The following is a 19,142-nucleotide window of genomic DNA, read 5'->3' on the forward strand; positions in this document are numbered from 1 at the left end:
TTTGTGCGTGACGGGCAACAACTAGTGGCAAATAAATAGAAGTTGAGTATGTGTAGCATGAGAATGAAAGAAAAAAAACATTTGTGCGTGACGGGCAACAACTAGTGGCAAATAAATAGAAGTTGAGTATGTGTAGCATGAGAATGAAAGAAAAAAAAACATTTGTGCGTGACGGGAAACAACTAGTGGCAAATAAATAGAAGTTGAGTATGTGTAGCATGAGAATGAAAGAAAAAAAAACAATTGTGCGTGACGGGCAACAACTAGTGGCAAATAAATAGAAGTTGAGTATGTGTAGCATGAGAATGAAAGAAAAAAAAACATTTGTGCGTGACGGGCAACAACTAGTGGCAAATAAATAGAAGTTGAGTATGTGTAGCATGACAATGAAAGAAAAAAAAACATTTGTGCGTGACGGGCAACAACTAGTGGCAAATAAATAGAAGTTGAGTATGTGTAGCATGAGAATGAAAGAAAAAAAACATTTGTGCGTGACGGGCAACAACTAGTGGCAAATAAATAGAAGTTGAGTATGTGTAGCATGAGAATGAAAGAAAAAAAAACATTTGTGCGTGACGGGCAACAACTAGTGGCAAATAAATAGAAGTTGAGTATGTGTAGCATGAGAATGAAAGAAAAAAACATTTGTGCGTGACAGAAGGTGGAGTAAGAAAAAAAAATACATGGGTCATGCGAAACAGTGTGCAGGTATATCGTCGCATTTGTAAACAAGACTTGCTTTTACATAAATTTTCAAGTGTTACCAATCCCCTACAGAATATTTATGTATAGACCCTATTTAAACTACAATGTTTTTTTTATTTAAGCGGAATTTGATTCTGACGCATATTCTCCTGAACTACCAGGAAAAACTCATTTTCACGCATATTTAACTCCCACACGTTATAGGTAATAAAAATGCATACTTTTGATGAATGACAGACGGATACACATCGGGATCTAAATCAGTAATTGTGTTTACAATCGGAGGTATCAAGTGCGACGACGTGTGGAATTCCTGAGCTGATGCCAATCACGCATCATTAACTGGAAACGTCGATCAATGGCCGTTTTTGCTACTATTTCTACGCTGCGTAATGCCTCAATTTGAGACATGTTTCGTCATCTTTTACTGTACCAAATCTAATAACAGTTTTATGCACGCATGCGCATTATTGTATGTCTGGTTAACTATAATATCTAACCAAAAGAATGTTTCACAAATTTTTTATTTAACCAAATGCATTTTAAATATTCTGAAATGTTTCAGGATTTTTTTTAATCTAACCTAAACATGTAGTTCTAGTACATAATAGTCTTGTAATAAATCCTGAATAGCTCGTAGTTTTCGAATAAAATGCTTTTGCCCAAATGAAACATTTGTGAAACGAATCTTTATACGTAGAAAAATGTTTTTTGGCAAAATGAAAGGATACCTACCGAGAGGAGGCCTGTGCCCAGCAGTGGACGTATATAGGCTGGGATGATGATGATATGATTAAATTTCAGGCTATGTTGAATTAATTCGTTTGTGTCAAGATGTATTCTTAAACTTAATTTTATTAATATGAGGTATCCAAAAATTTTCCCATGCTTGCTCTGCCCATACATCGCCATATGCGGCCCAAAAGTTTATACAAATTAAAAAAGTGAATTAAACGAATGAATAAAATGATTTTCAAATTTTTTGTAGTAGGTATGAATTTTTACAGTACTTTGAAGTTACTTTGGAGTTCTCTCAATTCGCCAGAACGATGAAAAATAATATTATTATAATTTCGTTCACACACTTTATAGGTATCAACTTTGCTTGCTCAAAATATTCGAAGACTAGCACAAAAGTTGAAATTTAACACGAATCTGGACTTTAAAGATTTGTTATCTAAAACCCGAGTAGCAAGTTAATCAATAGTTTTTAGTCTTATATACTACAATTGGTCAATTACTGTGTACCTATGTATTTAACTATGTACAATGAAATTTAAATAATTTTGCATGCCTTTAAAGTATTGAACTCTCACTGAATCCGACTAGCACGTAAATAGTAATATTTATTTTATGAATCTGTCTGTGTCTTCGTAGGATTTGATATATTGAATTAAGTAACGTGTTACTTTCTTTTTTTCAGTTCATCGGAATCCAAGGCACCGTCACAGCCAATTGAACGCAGAAGGTTCCACTCGCCACTCTTCTACCACGAGTAAAACACTTTGAGACCAGAGCTGCAGTCGTGAATAGACATGGTCACTGTTAGAACCTTGCTGAATGGGTGTTTTGGTTTAGTAACGTGAACATTAAAACGGTAAGGGAATTAGCTTCACAATATTATTTTGTTGATGCATTCGCTTATTCGTTTCCCGCGTTCGCGTATTTCCTAATTCGCGGGAGCTCGCGGTATATCGCTTGACAGAAGTAATCGATGGCTGCGTCTAGTGACTTCTAGTGCATTAAGATATAGCCTCCGGCCTACAAAGCATATCTATTTAGGTACTTCAAATAATAAGATGCAGGAAAATATGCAGCTCAAGTCATCTTGCTTCATTGTTGCTTAGCTAGTTTTATCTCGTAGTTTCGTTCCCGTGGAAGAATAAATACTTACTTCGCTAGCTCTCTGGTCCGTGGAAATTTCATAAAAATCTCTTCACGCTTCTCTCAAGGTATATGTGAGCCAAATTTTCAGTGTCTAGTTTCAGTGGTTTGGGCTGTCAGTTAACCAGCCAGGCCGTTAAGTACGTTACTCTATTATAATAGTAAGTAGTAGAAGGAAGGTGTAGTGGCCTAGTGGTTTGACTCTCAAGCCGAGGATCGTGGGTTCAAGCGAAATTATATTTGAAATTTACCACCAGCTTTACGCCACGAGGATATCTGCATAAACCAACGATGCAATTCAATGGTGTGTGTGAAGTTCCCACTCTGCACTAGGCCCGCGTGGATCTACGGCCCAATCCCTGGTGTGTTCCCACTAGTTCCATTGACAGTACTATAATAGAGTTCTATTATCATTATTATCATCATACTAGCCTATAAACGTCCCACTGCTGGGCACAGGCCTCCTCTCAGGATAAGATGAATTGGGCGTGTTCCCACTAGTTTCATTGACAATACTATAAGAGATAATAGATTTCTATAATAGTATTGTCAATGAAACTAGTGGGAACACACCCAATCCCTCTTATCCTGAGAGGAGGCCTGTGCCCAGCAGTGGGACGTATATAGGCTAGGATGATGATAATGATGACGATTTAGGTGGCAAAACGGCGTGACCCCGTTGCGTCACCGTCTCTGACGTTGCATTCGTCAGCGGCATGCCCCTGAACCAGGCACATATCTACGTACAGAGATCGAATATTCCATAACATTATAAGCTCAGTTTCGTAGATGTATACCCAATAGTACACCGCGATAGATGAGTGGTACTCAAATTAATTAGAATGTTGCCGGCATAAGGTCAAACTTTTTAGCAGTTATTTTGTCAAACGGCCAGGGCTCTAATTTGCTCCATGCAACAACCACAGTATTATAGAGCCGCTTATGGGAACTGTCGATTGTAAATTCTTAGAACGATAACACCGTGGCTCCATAGTTGATAGGAAAATTACTAACTTATTGATGTTTTGATGCTTATTGACTAATGGATTCGGTTTACTGTTAAAATTTGCCATGTATCATCGAGTAAACGCAGTAATTTCGCAACGAGCTATGGAGAGAGAGCTACTTGGAGTTTCTTTACGCGGTAGAATCCGGAATACGGGAATTCGTCAACGAACTAAAGTCACCGACATAGCTGTGAAAATATGCCAGTTGCAGTGGCAATGGGCGGGCCACATCGCTCGAAGAACAGATAACCATTGGGGAGAAAAGTTTTCGAGTGGCGATGGCGACCGCGAACCGGAAGACGAAGTGTTGGCAGGCCTCCCACCAGGTGGACTGACAGGAGTTAGTTCTTTGTGTAAACACGAAATTGCGACTCCGACACTTATCTGGAGCATAGTGACACATTAATGTGCAGTTTAATTTAATTTAATGTTTTGTACGATTTGTAATTTTGCATGCTGATTATGTATGGACCTGCGTGTTCTGAGCAAATAGACATTTCTTTTTTTCACTTAAGGTAGCTGGAAAGTGTAGAGGGATATTTTTGAGCAATTTGTCTTGCTTTCTTTTAATTGTACAAAAAACTCCCAAAAAATTAGGTAAACATTCGTTCATAAAAGTAAAAAAAAGCTTGTAAAAAAATAGGGCCATTTCCAGTCATGTTCTTGATGTGACACACTATATCTACTTACAAGCAGGAAGAGTGGGAGTCCAGTTATACTTATTTTCTCGTCAGTACTTATATTTATGGGGTTTAGCGGGTAGTCAGAGTGAGTACTAAGTACACTTTATAGACTAATTACGATACAAAGCCAAACATTCGTTTAATAATAATAAATTATAATATTTATTCGTCTTTAATAAAAATAAAAGCGTTAAAAATAAAATTATAATAGTATTTGTTTTAGTTTTATGTTGTATTTAGTAACTTTGGTTTCAATAAAAATAAAACAGCGAAGTACCTAGGCAGATATATATAATGATATTTGAAATATCACATATCTTACTCTTGCAAGTAAATTGTTCCAGACTTAGCTATTTTTTCAGTTCAGATACCACCATCCTCCCACAGAAAACAATGTTCCCCTATTTCCATAATGAAAGTAAATAATGTCGGAATACGTGTAATAGCGTTAAGTGGTTGATTGTGTATATCTGGTCTCGTTAACACCGCGATTAGATAACGCGGGCAGATCACACGAAAACATTCGCCATTTTGTTGTTTCAGATGCCTCTGCCGCATCGGGATACCGTCGTGTTGGCTGCTACCATAGCCCTCGTAGCGTGGGGCAATGTAGTTGTGGGAAAACCCAAGAAATCACCACTATGCCCAATAGGTTTTGACTTAGCTTACTCAAAACATAAAGAACCCTATTGCTTACGGCTCAAAGGACCTGAAGCCTTTGAGGATTCATTTGAGGACTGCGCGGGCAATCTCTACACATCCCAATTGTACTACAGTCTCAACCTCACCAGGTCAAACGTCGATCTTTGGTCGGGCCACAAATCCTTGTACCCCGGCGGGCCTTTTATAGATTGGTCCTTCACAGATACCACTGGATCCGTCTTAACATCGACGTATGATGTTAAATTTAATCCTGCGTTAGGTTTAGATGAAGAACTTTGCGTAATAATAAGCCCTGTGAGCAACTTTACTGCCGCGAGATGCAATGAGAGGCATTATCGTTATTGTATTGTGCACCCTTACCCTGACGCTGGCGATATGACGAGTGACGGCTGCGGGGAGCTGACTGACTACTACAGGTTTTGGAGTCCAAAGCCGACCTGTTTAACTCCCGTGACGGGTATAGGGGGTGGAGGGGTCAGAGCTAATTGGAGGCAGGGTCAGGACTTGTGCCTCAAAAGAGGAGGGGCGCTGCTGCAACGAGGATGGAGATACGCTAACAATCCATTGCTGCACGTAGTGGATACTAATTGGACTAGTCCTTTGGGCATCGAAATGATATCGGGAGATAATTTGAGATGGGTTAACGATGAAGACGGTAGTAATTTAGTAAGTATTGCTATCAACTAGCTTACCCGCGCCTTCGCTCGCTTAGATCTGGCGTTTTAATTGAAATTTAGTTTTTTTTTATTCCGTGGCAATTTTCAACGATTACATTTTGTTTTTTTCTTAACTTTGGGCAAAAAATCAAATGCCTAATTTAATGTCACTAAATATAGTGGTTGAGATTTCGGGATATAAAAATTAGGTTGTCTGGGGACATGCTAGGTAGCCAAAATTTGGCTCTTGTGGGCTTCCTTATTTCTTGGCCGTTGTTTTCTAACTCAAACTCAAAAAAGAGAGTTTGTAATAGTACCGATGACTTCTACAATATTTTCAACGACACCAGTAGTATGCAAGCCCACAAAAGGTCACATCTTAGCTAAAATTATTCATCCACGTCCTACGATTGGCTGTTTATGAGATTTTACTACATTTTATAAACAAATTACTTCATTCGAGACTTGACACGTTTTTATAGCGTGTTTTTGTTGGAGTGTGTTCTTCCATACACCCAGCTATTTGTATCCTAAGCTTTATCCAAACACAAAGTTTTAGTTGCACACAAATTTTACCTTGAAAGAATAACAAACACAAACACGCACTCACGGATGCATGCACGCACGACGTACAACTTTACGAATTTATAATATTAGCAGGATGAACGTACTGGCATATTGGCATATGAACAATTCGAATCATGACTCAGGGTGGAACCTTTGTGCTACTAATGTCATGTTGACATCTCATACTTTTCTCAAGGAAATCATAGTGAAATTGATTAATTGGTTCCACCGTGGTTCCACCTTCGGGCATGATTCAATTTGTTCGACTGTACATACATGAAGTAAGAAATAATTAAGATGCTCCTTACTTTTTAGGTACCAGAATCTGAATGGAATTTCAAAGATGAGGACTTCTCTCTGAACACATCGCTGGTGGCCCTCCGCGATGGTACCTGGCACCTCGTGAACGGTTCTTACGTATTCAGAGATGTCATCTGCGAACGTTCCATACATTTAAACAATGTTAGTTTGAACGTCACTGTTGTCGAGTAAGTTGCTGTTGTTGTAGCGTAAACTGTTATTTCATACAAGTATGAGATATAAGGTATTATGACAGATTATTTTGATAGTTACAGCACTTGCGTTAATAACAAATTCATGTATGACGACATGTTGAAGAGATCGATCACCCACGCTGCTTATCTCTATGTTGTTTTCTCGTATATTAGTTATACAGTTTATGCGACTTTCCCACAGATTCGTTTCTAAGGATGAAGTTATAATGGATTTAACATAACATTTAGATTTAAAAATCCTTTTTTTTCAGAAATAAAATCGTTTTATCTGTAAACGACAGTGTTGACGAATCTGATATTTATTGTTTCACCGATTCCATCGTATACTACCCTTCCGTCATCAAAAAGATGCGTCAAGACGATAACACATACATTCTTAAGACGATTGCTGACGGCCATTACTGGTGCATCCACATCGACTCCCGAAACTTTCGCGTATCAGAATCAAACAAAGCCTTGCTCGTACGAGAAGACAACGTCGAAAACCTGTACGCCATCAAAATCAGACTGAAAAGGAAATACAGATTTGAAAACCTCGACAAAATTTATCGCGTTTGGGAGAAAAAATTAAAAGAATATATTTACTACAGAACAAAATATGTCGAGAGATTCGGTGAGGTCCCTGTAGACGAGCCGAATATGGCTGAGGAGACTCTACAGAAGTTCAAAGATTCAACAGAAGGGTCCGGTTGGAAGGACAACGAAGTGATATACCTGATTAAGATAAAGAGGCTGTTCTTGGACGGAAAGACGGCACTGCTCCACGTCCAAATGAACCCGAAGATGAGAGCGGTACCTCCAGGATTTTGGGAGGATTTGGAGATCATTTATATGAAGCCGGCATATTTCTGCAATAGGAATGATGATTTAGTTCCATTTTCGAGACGCGTTCCTTTAGGTAAGTCAATGTTTTTTAAGTACATAGTTGTTTGTGTAGTAGTGGAGACAAGTAGGTATTGTTGTGTGCATTACTAGGAAAGTATCCAGCTTACTATAAGCAGTTTAATAGTCAAACACTGCCTGAATTTATCCTCTGATTGGTCTTTGCTAACTTTATCCATAACACGAACGTATACTATTGGGCGTGGTGGCTTACTGGTTTAACATATGACCTCTCAAGCAGAGGATCGTGATTCAAACCCGGGCTTGACCCTCTGAGTTTTCTAAATTCATATACGAAATTACCTTTGTAACTTGCCACGAGCTTTACGGTGAAGAAAAACAACACAAACCTGCGAAGCAATTCAATGATGTGTGAGAAGTTCCCAATCCGCACTGGGGCTGCGTGGCAACTACAGCCCAAGCCCTCTAATTCTAAGAAGAGGCCTGTGCCCATCAGTGAGATGTATGTGTATTGGCTGCGATTATGATGATGATGAAACTTTCGGCATCATTTGAATAATTGAATAGCACACAAAATAAGTGCTATAATAATGATAAAGCTTTTAATCATCTTTTACTGCGACAGTGTAGAGATACAAAGAGTCCTTTATAGTGCACATTGCTCCCAGTAATTGTACCAAATTACCTCATTTGTTTCCGAGTACCAAGTTCAGAGCATCAGGGGTCAAAAGGCGACAGAGCGAAATTATGGTTCGTAATATAAGCTGTTAAGGAGTAGTGTTACGATTGTAAAATAATAACATCTGATACAAGAAAATCACCAACAGTAGCAGTATTACCGGTTCATTACCATTTTTGTATCGCAATTAATCTAAATACTGTAGCGTGAATTTTTGATACTACCTCAAATTGTAACCAGACGAAGATTTAAGTGCTGTGAATATCAAAACAAATTGTTGATTTAGAATTAACTACCAGAGCGTAATTATTTTTTGAAATATTTTCGAGCAGCAATGTAATGCGTACAATACTTTACGAGAGAGAACGTTCTGTGACAGCTGTCACGTCAACAAGTGCGACGTTTTGAATAAAAACAAAGTAGTATCGCGTAGTGATACATTGTGTGCTAATTAATTTTTACTAAAACATAATAAAATGTGATTATTAGGGCCTTCACAAACTGCCCTTAAAGTTTGAGGTACTATCAAAAATACACGCTGTATAAGTCACTTTAACCAGAAAAGGTTAAAAATGGGTTAATTTTTATCCCACAAGTTTTCTCGTGTTTTTATTTTATACATTTTCTCGGTGCGCAAGTTCGACTCGCACTTGGCCGTTTTTTTAAAATCCAGAACACCAAAGCTTTTGGTCTCATGATAAACATTTCATGTTTCAAATACGGTATAATCACAGCAATCATCCTTTGATTTACAAAATTATGACATAATTACGTACTTAGATCGAGTCTATCTTGTACTAGTTAATTGCGAGTCAGGAGTAATTCTTCATCTTAAGAGGCTTAATCGTTCCATTTTGTGTTTAGTCGGCAATTAAATGCCCTACGGTTCTTGAAATTGTCGCTTACTTATGCAGCGGTGCAAATGTCGAGCGCAGCGAAGAATAATAGTACATTACTGCAGAGGCCATGAAGTAAGGGATTGATGGACGAGTTCGGGTAGACGGCCGAGTCGTAGACGAGGCCGGATAAACGAGTCCCGCAATCCTGTTCTGGCCGAGGTTTGTATAGTGCTTTTCTCAAACAATGTGAGGAAATATTTTTCATCCATCATCCATCCATCCATCCATCCGTCTTTCGTCCGAGGAAATATTTCATTCATCCATCCATCCATCCATCCGTCCGTCCGTCCTTTCATCCATCATCCATCCATCCATCCATCCATCCATCCGTCCGTCCGTCCGTCCGACCGTCCTTCCATCCATCCATCCATCCATCCGTCCGTCCATCCGTCCGTCCGTCCTTCCATCCATCCATCCATCCATCCATCCATCCGTCCGTCCGTCCGTCCATCCATCTGTCCGTCCGTCCGTCCGTCCTTCCATCTATCCATCCATCCGTCCGTCCGTCCGTCCGTCCTTCCATCCATCCATCCATTTGTCCGTCCGTCCGTCCGTCCTTCCATCCATCCATCCATCCGTCCGTCCGTCCTTCCATCCATCCATCCATCCGTCCGTCCGTCCGTCCGTCCTTCCATCCATCCATCCATCCATTCATCCATCCGTCCGTCCGTCCGTCCGTCCGTCCTTCCTTCCATCCATCCGTCCGTCCGTCCGTCCGTCCGTCCTTCCATCCATCCATCCGTCCGTCCGTCCGTCCGTCCATCCGTCCATCCATCAGTCCGTCCATCCGTCCGTCCTTCCATCCATCCATCCGTCCGTCCGTCCGTCCGTCCTTCCTTCCATCCGTCCGTCCGTCCGTCCGTCCGTCCGTCCGTCCTTCCATCCATCCATCCGTCCATCCATCCGTCCGTCCGTCCGTCCGTCCTTCCATCCATCCATCCATCCATCCGTCCGTCCGTCCGTCCCATCCATCCATCCATCCATCCATCCATCCATCCATCCATCCATCCATCCATCCATCCATCCATCCATCCATCGCATCGCATCGCATCGCATCGCAGTATCGCAAATGCTTACAGAGTAGTGGTGGTTGGCTGTTCGTAATTTTTCCTTTGTCAGTTTAATGTTAGTAAGCAAATTTAAAAAGTTAGAGCAGCGGACAATAATGGATTTTCATACATACTTCATGGCCTAGGCCAAGAAGTTATGTAGGGAGGTGGTAGGGAGCCATAAATGAGAAACTTCATGTCTCCATTTCGTGACATTAACGCATACATTTCCGAGCATGTTTGAGAAAAGACTATTTATTTTGAAATTACCATTTGGATTGTTTTTTTTTATAGAAAACTTTGGATTTATAATACCGGCCAGTAAAAATTTACTTTACAGCATTAGGAACTATCTAATTATAATAAAAAAGACTTAAATTATTTAGAGAATCTTAAATTGGATAAAATATTCAAAAGGAACTTTTATTGCTTGATCAATGCTTTCTCTGCCGGGAATAAGTAGAATGTGTCTGCACGCACAACTTTCATTAACAGCCCGTGGAGACACATTCGCGTTAACGGGCGTAAAGAATACGTTAATAATTAGTATTGACTATAGATACGGAGGTAGTAAATAGCAATTCACTTCCGAACCGCTTCAATGTTCCTTCACCACACTTGTACATAAGTTGTCAGCGTTTGACTCATTGGTCTGTCATTATAATCCAATTCTTTCCATTGCACTAACGAATTAAAAGTACTACTGCCGTCTGACATGCAAGGTGAGAGGGGCTTATCATGAAACTAATAATTATCATAGGTCAAGAACAAATAGAGCCTTACTCAAATAATATTCCGTTCAGTCCTACTAGAGTAAGGTGATGAAATGTGTTTCTAAGGTTTCAAAATAGGCATATTTGTGCATATTTGGCGAATACCGCAAAAAAGAGCGGAATAGAAGGTTCTATGAATGGAGTGCTAGACAGATACTTAAAATTTAACAACATTCAAAAGTTGTAATTTATTCAATTTTAGTTCAGGCTTACTTGTATTACGAGTATGATGTTTACGATAAACAAAAACACGGTACCTAGACAAACAGAAAATTGACTTCACAATTTACCTTGTCTTGAATAAAGGTAGCAGTTGCGCGACTAATTAAGCGGCAATTACACTGCGTCGTTCACCTAATGCGGTCGCCGAACTTTGTTTCAAACTACTTCGGCGAACGAACGTCGTCTTTACATTAGTCTGTCCGTCTACTGCGGCACCCATATTAAGGCGGTGGCAGCTGTCGCTCGTCGAATGCGGCCGACTACCGTGTTCTTTACATTTTTACGGTCGCCGCATGCAGCATGCGGCGAACAAGAAAGTGTAATTTCCGCTTTATGTAGGTCAGGTCTCCCGTCTTCCAGTTATAAATTTCTACGTTGTTCGTGAGCAATACCTTAATATAACCGATGTCAAATAAGTAAGAATCTGCTGTGCTCATACAGACGAACATGGTTACTAGGATATAGACAGCTCATTAAAGGCTCTACACACTACGTATTATGCCATGACTGTAATAGGAACGTTTCAGGAACGGAATGTCAATCGCATACATGACACGCGACGGCGACGGTGTTCCCTTCTTTCGCAGACAGAAATTTCGTAGAATTTCGTTTCGCACAAAATGTTTCATATAATATTTGGTCCTTGTATTTTTACTTCGAATATTATTGTTTCAACGACTATTTACTTGAATGAAACATATTTAACAGAAAAACTATTCAATGCATCTTATAATCTCACTTTATTATTTATCAAATTTATTAAATTGTAGAATTATTTTTTAACAAATATTGTTTGTTCGATAAAATATCTTAGAATAAGTTAGAAATCGCTATCAGCAAAGTTGGTTCGGTTAGGTTAGGTTAGAACAGTGACCTCGTCGGAAACGACTCGCTACTAGAAAAGTAGGTTAGGTTAGGTTAGAACTGCGACCACATCAGAAAACTAATTGCATGTTTTTCTTGGTAATAAGTTTTATAATAACTAAATAATACGAGAATAATGAATATTTGATTTGTTATTCTTTCATATGAATACCTACCTAAACAAAAATGTATATTTGTAACAAAAATCAATGATTAAAATTTCTTCAAAGTTAGTGTTCTGCGTATTGATTATTCTATGAAACGATAATATGATGAAAAATTTCTGTTAAACGAAATTATATTAAAATGTTGTCTGTAAAACAACGTACAACCCCACCACGGCTTTTTAGCATGAGATCTTATTACGGGATGTAGACCCTGATTACCTTTAAGGTCTCTACCCATTGCACCGTATCATATCATGACCGTAATAGCAACGTGTCATGCAAAAATATATTCTTCTTATCGAAAAGTATGAGACTATTCCACTAGCACGTTTCCTAATCTATCGTCGCCGTTGGTTGTACGTTGGTTTACGTGTGTTTCATGATATGATACGGTGTAATGGGTAGAGACCTTAAAGGTAATCAGGGTCTAAATCCCGTAATAAGATCTCATGCTAAAAAGCCGTGGTGGTCTAGTAGCTTGACCTATCGCCTCTCAAGCAGAGGTTGGTGGGTTCAAACCCCGGCCCGCATCTCTGAGTTTTTCACAATTCATGTGCGAAAATATATTTGAAATTTACCACGAGCTTTACGGTGACGGAAATCATCGTGAGGAAACCTGCACAATCCACTGAAGTAATTCAATGGATGCAACGCACTGGGTCCGCGTGGGAACTACGGCCCAAGCCCTCTGATTCTGAGAGGAGGCCTGTGCCCAGCAGTGGGACGTAAACAGGCTGCGATGATGATGATGATGAATAAGATCTGTAAAGGTTTCATTTTTGTCATTTTAACAACGACTACCAAAAATATTCTTAGCCCATTCTTGAACGTTCTGAACCCCACTTTCCAGGGCACTCCGTGGTAACAGCGGGCTGCCGCAACTACACCTGCGTGGGCGACTTCAACCAAGGCGTACAGTTCGTCACCACCTCCGCCGCAGACTGCGAGCTCCTCCCCTCCACCGCTGTCACCACCTCAGTCCGAGTCTCGCCTGACGTGTACCTGCCAATGCCGACGCTAATACCAGATATTGTGGTAAGTAACGAGCGAAAAATAACTTACACCATCAAAAACATAAATGTGAAATGAGAGCCAAGTTCAATATTAACAATATTTGTCGTTGTTGGCTTCACCGACAAAAGAATTGAGATTTATGTAGGCGCCAAGTTATTTTATGTGTGCTTTGTTCAAGACTTCACTTGGTTAGTTTTTAAAATATGGTGTCGTCATTTTTAAAGACTTGACTGAGCTCGAACATACCTCTTTCCTAAAATATATTACTTATAGGTTTTGAGGAAGTAAAATATTTGGTGTTTTTATTTTTATTAGCTTTTTTATTACGTTTTTAATTTACATTTACTTGCATGTGGCATAACGCATCCTTGAGCAGGCATTCCATTTTAAAGAATAAGTATAATATATTGGTGGTAAAACTTACACAATCATTTAATGGAGGAAACTGGATTTCAAAGTGGTAGCCTTATTACCATTATCTCCAATATTCTATACTTACCATTAACCGCTATCATTCATCAAGCACTAACATCAATCAACTAATTGTAGCCCGGCGAGGAGTTAAAAACCAAAACCGACGAAAGTGTCGAGTCTGACGTTACAATGGTTACGCGTAGTTGTTCCAACGAGACTACTGAAGTAGTCACTGATATGCCTGAAGTGACTACGGTTAATAGTTCTTGGGAGGTGACTACGGTGAACAACGAAGTACCCGTGATTACCTGGCGACCGATACCTCCGCCGATTACTACACCGCCTACCGAGCCGCCTACCGAGCCGCCTACCGATTCACCCACTGAACCTCCGACTACAACTACTGAGAGACCTAGACCGCCGGTAAGTGTATGAGAAAACAAACAGCACTCTACATACAGTAGGTTAAATGGTTGAATTTGGAATTTAGAATTAGACAGGCAAATTAACTTCATCTTCCATGAACTCTCCATATTTTTTTAAAAGGGACTGCATGGAAAAGCAATAATCACACGTTCATCTTCTTGTTATTTTGCATTTGCACGCTAATTAAAACGTAAATCTTAGCCGGCATGCAAAACATTATCTTATTTTCAAGCACTACTCTTGATAGTCGAAGAGTGTAAATTATGGGGAAGATTAGCTTCTTCATCTATTTTAACTAAGTGGCATGTTCTTGCAGCCAAAAGAGCAGTTGCAACAGGTGATGCACGACTTAGACCATCTCGTCAATAATGACTCTGTACCAATTATGGTGGAAAACGTCAGCGCAGCCGTTGATCAGGTAATTTGATTTCACGTTTCTTTTACTTAACTGTAGTTTAAGAAGCAACCCACGACCTAGCATCTTAGATCTTCTTCAGCTCGGCCGTAGGCGGTGGCCCACGTTGCGTACGCCTACCGCCGCCTATGAGTTAACATACAAGTAAAGCAATGCTTTGCGTGAGAAATGGACTTTTTGTCTCCAATCTTTAGAGGCTATCCATAAATCAAGTAAGATAAATTATGACAATTGTTAAAACAATTTTGGGCCCCCCCCTTTGTCACGCTTTCACTACGACAATCACAATAATTTTGCTAGCGGGTCACTGATCATTGGACCCTTAATCTGTGGTGGCCTCTTAGACGAACATAAGAAACCAACTAAACACTGCCGTCTCAAATTTCAGGTAGACGAACTTTTCGACTTAGAAGACGACTTGGAAATTCCTGGAGAACTCCTCCACCTGATCGACCAGCTTGCGGCTCGGGCTGACTTGAATGGTTCAGGAACTGCTCAAGCCGTAGCCAACAACATTGCAATGTTGATGGCAGATGCCAGTCCTCAGAGCCCTGTCCGGGGATTGAGAATAGCCGCCCAAGGAAATGATGATGTGTTTTCCGGAGACGCATTTGAAATAATCTCTGGTAAGACATCAATTTCTGTTGGACGAAAATACCTGCTATGGTCGTGACGAGTATTTTAAATGCCTAGTACACAACAATGATACGCTAAGTATATGGCCCTTTTTGCGTTTTTGGTTTACAGTATTTCTTTTCTTCCCTATTCCTAGTCCTTATTGATTTAAGTTTTAACGTCATAAATACTACCGCTCTCGAAAGTTATACACGTAGGTAAAGTTTTGGTTGGCAGTCTGTAGTTGTGAGTGGTAATCACGAGAGTTACATGATGATACAACAATCAAAACGTCAATGAAAACTCAATCTGTGAAAAATAATTTTGAACCAGTAAAAATACTAGCAACAATTTGAAATAAGTCAACAGACTAAAATCTTGGTTCTTTGATATAGTACTGCTTTTGAGTACCTTTAAAAGCAAATTGAAAAAATTAAATTTAATTAATTTATCACATTACGACCACCAACAGTAGTACGTTTGGGTCGTTTGTGTCCTGTTTGAAACTATTAAAATAGATTTCTTAGTACTAACTCCTTTTGAATTTTATTGTTTGAATTCCAGAGGAGGTCAACTCCACCCACCTAACAACCGACGAGAGTGAAGCAGTCGTCCACCTCCCAGATTCAGTGACCAATTCGAGCCGTCGCATCAGCTTCGTGGTGTTCCGCAACGACCGCGCCTTTACGTCCAGTCACGGACTGTACTCCGTCAACAGCCGCGTACTTAGCATCAAGATTGAGGATGTCACGGAATTTGCTAATGGAGAGGTACTTACATTATCATTACGTGCAAATTCTTGGTTCCATAACTACCGTAATTCCGTCTCCAGTCACGAGTTATACTGCATCTATTGCCGTGAGCTTAGCATCAAGACTGAGGATGTCACAGAGGTTGCTAGTTGGAGAACGTACTTACTTATCGTTATGTGCAGTAACCAGTGACTTACCTCCTTGGTGACTGACTCAAACTAGCGTACCAGCTTCTTAGTGTTCCGCGATGCCCGCTCCTCCTTCAGTCACGGATAATATACTCCATCAACCGTTGAGATTGTAGATGATACTAAGTTAATGAAATATAACTAACTTCATTGCACATTTTTATCGGGTGCGGTTGCACGAAGTCTTGAAAAACTTCTGGTACTTTTAAATTCTTTTAGTTACTTAGTAAAACTAAAAAAACTCTGTTCAACTTTGTTTAGTCAAAATTGTTATTAAGTATGCATTACTTACATATTTAATAACTCAGTCAGCTATGATGTAGTTTTTTAGTTAGATATAATTACTTATTAATATACTGAGCGGCAAAAAATCTGGCCCTCAAATGTATGCAGAATTGGTAATTTTGTATGAAGGGTGGGCCAAATTTTCTGCCGCAGAGTATATATTTTATTAGATATCTCGTGTACTATCGATATAATGTGTATTATTAACAATTATTTTATATTTTTCAGGTAATCGATATCCACCTTCGCCCGCTGAGCGGTGCGCCCGAGCGCAACCAAACCCGAACCTGCGCCTTCTGGCACTTTCTTGACGACGACTCCGGCTACTGGTCCACGGAGGGCTGTACTTTTATCCGCGCTGCCTCCCCCGGCTTGCTCGACACCTGTCGCTGCGACCATCTCACACATTTCGCCGAGATCCTCGTTCCCAGAACGGTGTTCTCTGAAAGAAACGAGAACGTTCTAGAAATTATCTCTATCGTTGGATGCTGCCTCTCCATACTAGGTTTACTTTTAGTTGGTTTAACAGCACTCATGTTCCGATCTTGGAGGAGGGACTTCAGCAACAAAATATGGCTACAACTCTGCATTGCCATTTTCATCTTAGTAATTTGTTTCTTAGTCATAGTCTTTGCTCGATTCGATCACTACGACGTCGGCTGTATGCTGGTAGGAGTGTTATTGCACTATTCCGTTTTAGCGTCGTTCTGTTGGATGTTAGTCGCAGCTGTGCTGTCCTACAGAAGATTAGTTTTAGTCTTCACGAGAGACGCGTCCCATAAACTGTTGAGAGCTTCAGCGTTTTCTTGGGGCGCTCCTTGTGCTGTTGTGGGGATTCTTTTATCAGTAAATCCCCATTCCTATTCAGGTCAATTTGAAGAAAAGGCCCCAACCGGAAGCTTCTGTTATCCATCAGGCCTTAGTCTTTGGTTGACGGTTTATGCTCCTATAGCTGTAATGCTGCTCGCAAACTGGACGCTATTTGTTCTGATAGTTCGTTCCGTGTTTGCTTCTAGAAGAATCCAGAGGCACGGGGATTCGAACGAAGCCTTGAGGTGCGCTTCGGTCAGCTGTCTCTTGGTCTTTCTGTTCGGGCTGCCCTGGATCTTCGGACTATTTGCCTACAATATTGTCGCAGCGTACTTCTTTGCATTGCTTGCGACTTTCCAAGGTTTCGTTCTTTTTGTTTTCTTCGTATTGGGGAATAAGAAGACTAGAGATCTGTGGCTGAATAAGCTTAAGATCAAGCAGACGCGGAAGATTCCGGTCACTTCTTCGACCTATACTAACAACAAGAGTCAGAATTCGGCATCCGACTGGAGGGGAGGCCGCGTCGGCCCCGCCACCATCGAAGCCAACGCTTCCAAGCCGAGGTCATTAGCCTCGCCTGATGAATCCAGGTTTTCTTGACAGAGAGTACTTAGAAAATTTTGGCAGCTATGATTTCCAGGGGTTCTTGCCAGTTCGAGTTCGTTCCGTGATCCAAGTCTACCTCTTTGTATGTTTCAGTATTTTCTTCTGGTAACTTTTTCTTATTAAAAGTTGACTTTAAGATGTTTTGTCTCGAAATTGTGTCTCGATCGATTATTTGTTTTATATTAGCGCTTGAGGAAGCCTTTTAAAATAAGCATGTTATTATCAAAAATGTAAGAATTCAGACCTAAGTATGTAAGTGTCGCAACTAAAAATGTTTTGTAATAATGATGGTTATCTAGTCTGCAAATCTAATGTTTGTCAAAATTATCTTGTTTTAAGTTAATTTCTTATTTAAAACAGCGAGTTACCAAATATTGATGGAATACTTAGGTAAGTATAATGAATAAAATCATGTTTTAAGTATTTGACCTAATTAGTAAATTAGAATTAAATACATTGTTTAATTGCCTATTCAGTATTTTTATAAATTATCCCAAAGTTGGGTTGATTTTATTGTAAATACACATTTTATATGTACAGAACAAACTATAAGTAAAGACAAGAGTATTTATTGTTACTAAATTAAAATTTAAAAGGCATTTATTGTAATGGTTATTATTGTAATAAATTTAATAAAAATGTACCTTTTATCTTTAGAATGTGGTTTAATTCGTCAAAAACAAACATTAAATATCCAAATCATTCTTTTTAGGGTTCCGGAGCCAAAATGGCGAAAACCGAACCCTTATAATTTCGCCATGTCTGTCTGTCTGTCCGTCCTTCCGCGGCTTTGCTCAGGGACTATCAATGCTAGAAAGCTGTAATTTTGCACGGATATACGAGTATATGTAAACTATGCCGACAAAATGGTACAATAAAAAATAAAAAAAAAATTTTTTTAGGGTACCTCCCATAGACGTAAAGTGGGGGTGATTTTTTTTTCTCATCCAACCCTATAGTGTGGAGTATCGTTGGATAGGTCTTTTAAAACCATTAGGGGTTGGCTAAGACGATTTTTCGATTCAGTGAATTGTTTGCGAAATAATCAACTTTAAAGTGCAAATTTTCATGAGAATCGAGCGTCCCCCCCTCTAAAATCTAAACCGGTGGGTGGAAAAATTTGAAAAAATTCAGGATGGTAGTAAGTATATCAAACTTTCAAGGAAAACTATAACGGCTAAGTTTGCTTGAGAATTTAGTTTAAGAGTAAATAGCAGCCTAAGGTATAAAATATACCTAAACTTGGGAATTCCCTATAAAACACGAAATCTTTAGAAATATATATTACTTATTTTTTTCGTAATGGCTACGAAACCCTATTTTGGGCGTGGCCGACACGCTCTTGGCCGGTTTAATATACTCATCATTCATCATCCTTTTTATGCTCATCTTTCAAATATTTCATTATATGCATGTTGAAGAAAAAATTATTTTACTAAAC

At 39.6% G+C, this 19,142-nt stretch overlaps 1 protein-coding gene across 2 annotated transcripts; it reads left to right on the forward strand.

The window, feature by feature from the left end:
* Nucleotides 1–2,128: 2,128 nt before the first annotated feature.
* On the forward strand, nucleotides 2,129–18,300 carry LOC141428396 (uncharacterized). 2 transcript variants are annotated; one of them, XM_074088381.1, is made up of 10 exons: nucleotides 2,129–2,302; nucleotides 4,823–5,608; nucleotides 6,481–6,653; nucleotides 6,932–7,578; nucleotides 13,027–13,211; nucleotides 13,740–14,027; nucleotides 14,347–14,448; nucleotides 14,834–15,071; nucleotides 15,625–15,830; nucleotides 16,514–18,300. In XM_074088381.1, the coding sequence occupies exons 2-10, from the start codon at nucleotides 4,823–4,825 to the stop codon at nucleotides 17,693–17,695; spliced, it is 3,807 nt and encodes a 1,268-aa protein (XP_073944482.1). In that variant the 5' UTR covers nucleotides 2,129–2,302; the 3' UTR covers nucleotides 17,696–18,300. The 2 variants fall into 2 exon arrangements, with proteins under 2 accessions (XP_073944482.1, XP_073944483.1); XM_074088382.1 differs by lacking the exon at nucleotides 13,740–14,027.
* Nucleotides 18,301–19,142: the final 842 nt, after the last annotated feature.

This window comes from Choristoneura fumiferana, chromosome 5, assembly GCF_025370935.1.
Source record: "Choristoneura fumiferana chromosome 5, NRCan_CFum_1, whole genome shotgun sequence".
NCBI classification, from domain to species: Eukaryota; Metazoa; Arthropoda; class Insecta; order Lepidoptera; family Tortricidae; genus Choristoneura; species Choristoneura fumiferana.

What these genes read in the sequence shown, in the direction of transcription:
- LOC141428396 (XM_074088381.1), top strand. Translation starts at nt 4,823, where the DNA reads ATGCCTCTGCCGCATCGGGATACCGTCGTGTTGGCTGCTACCATAGCC. An exon ending in CTGAGAGACCTAGACCGCCG is followed by an intron (nt 14,028 to 14,346) that starts GTAAGTGTATGA and finishes ATGTTCTTGCAG; the next exon opens with CCAAAAGAGCAGTTGCAACA. An exon ending in CGCATTTGAAATAATCTCTG is followed by an intron (nt 15,072 to 15,624) that starts GTAAGACATCAA and finishes TTTGAATTCCAG; the next exon opens with AGGAGGTCAACTCCACCCAC.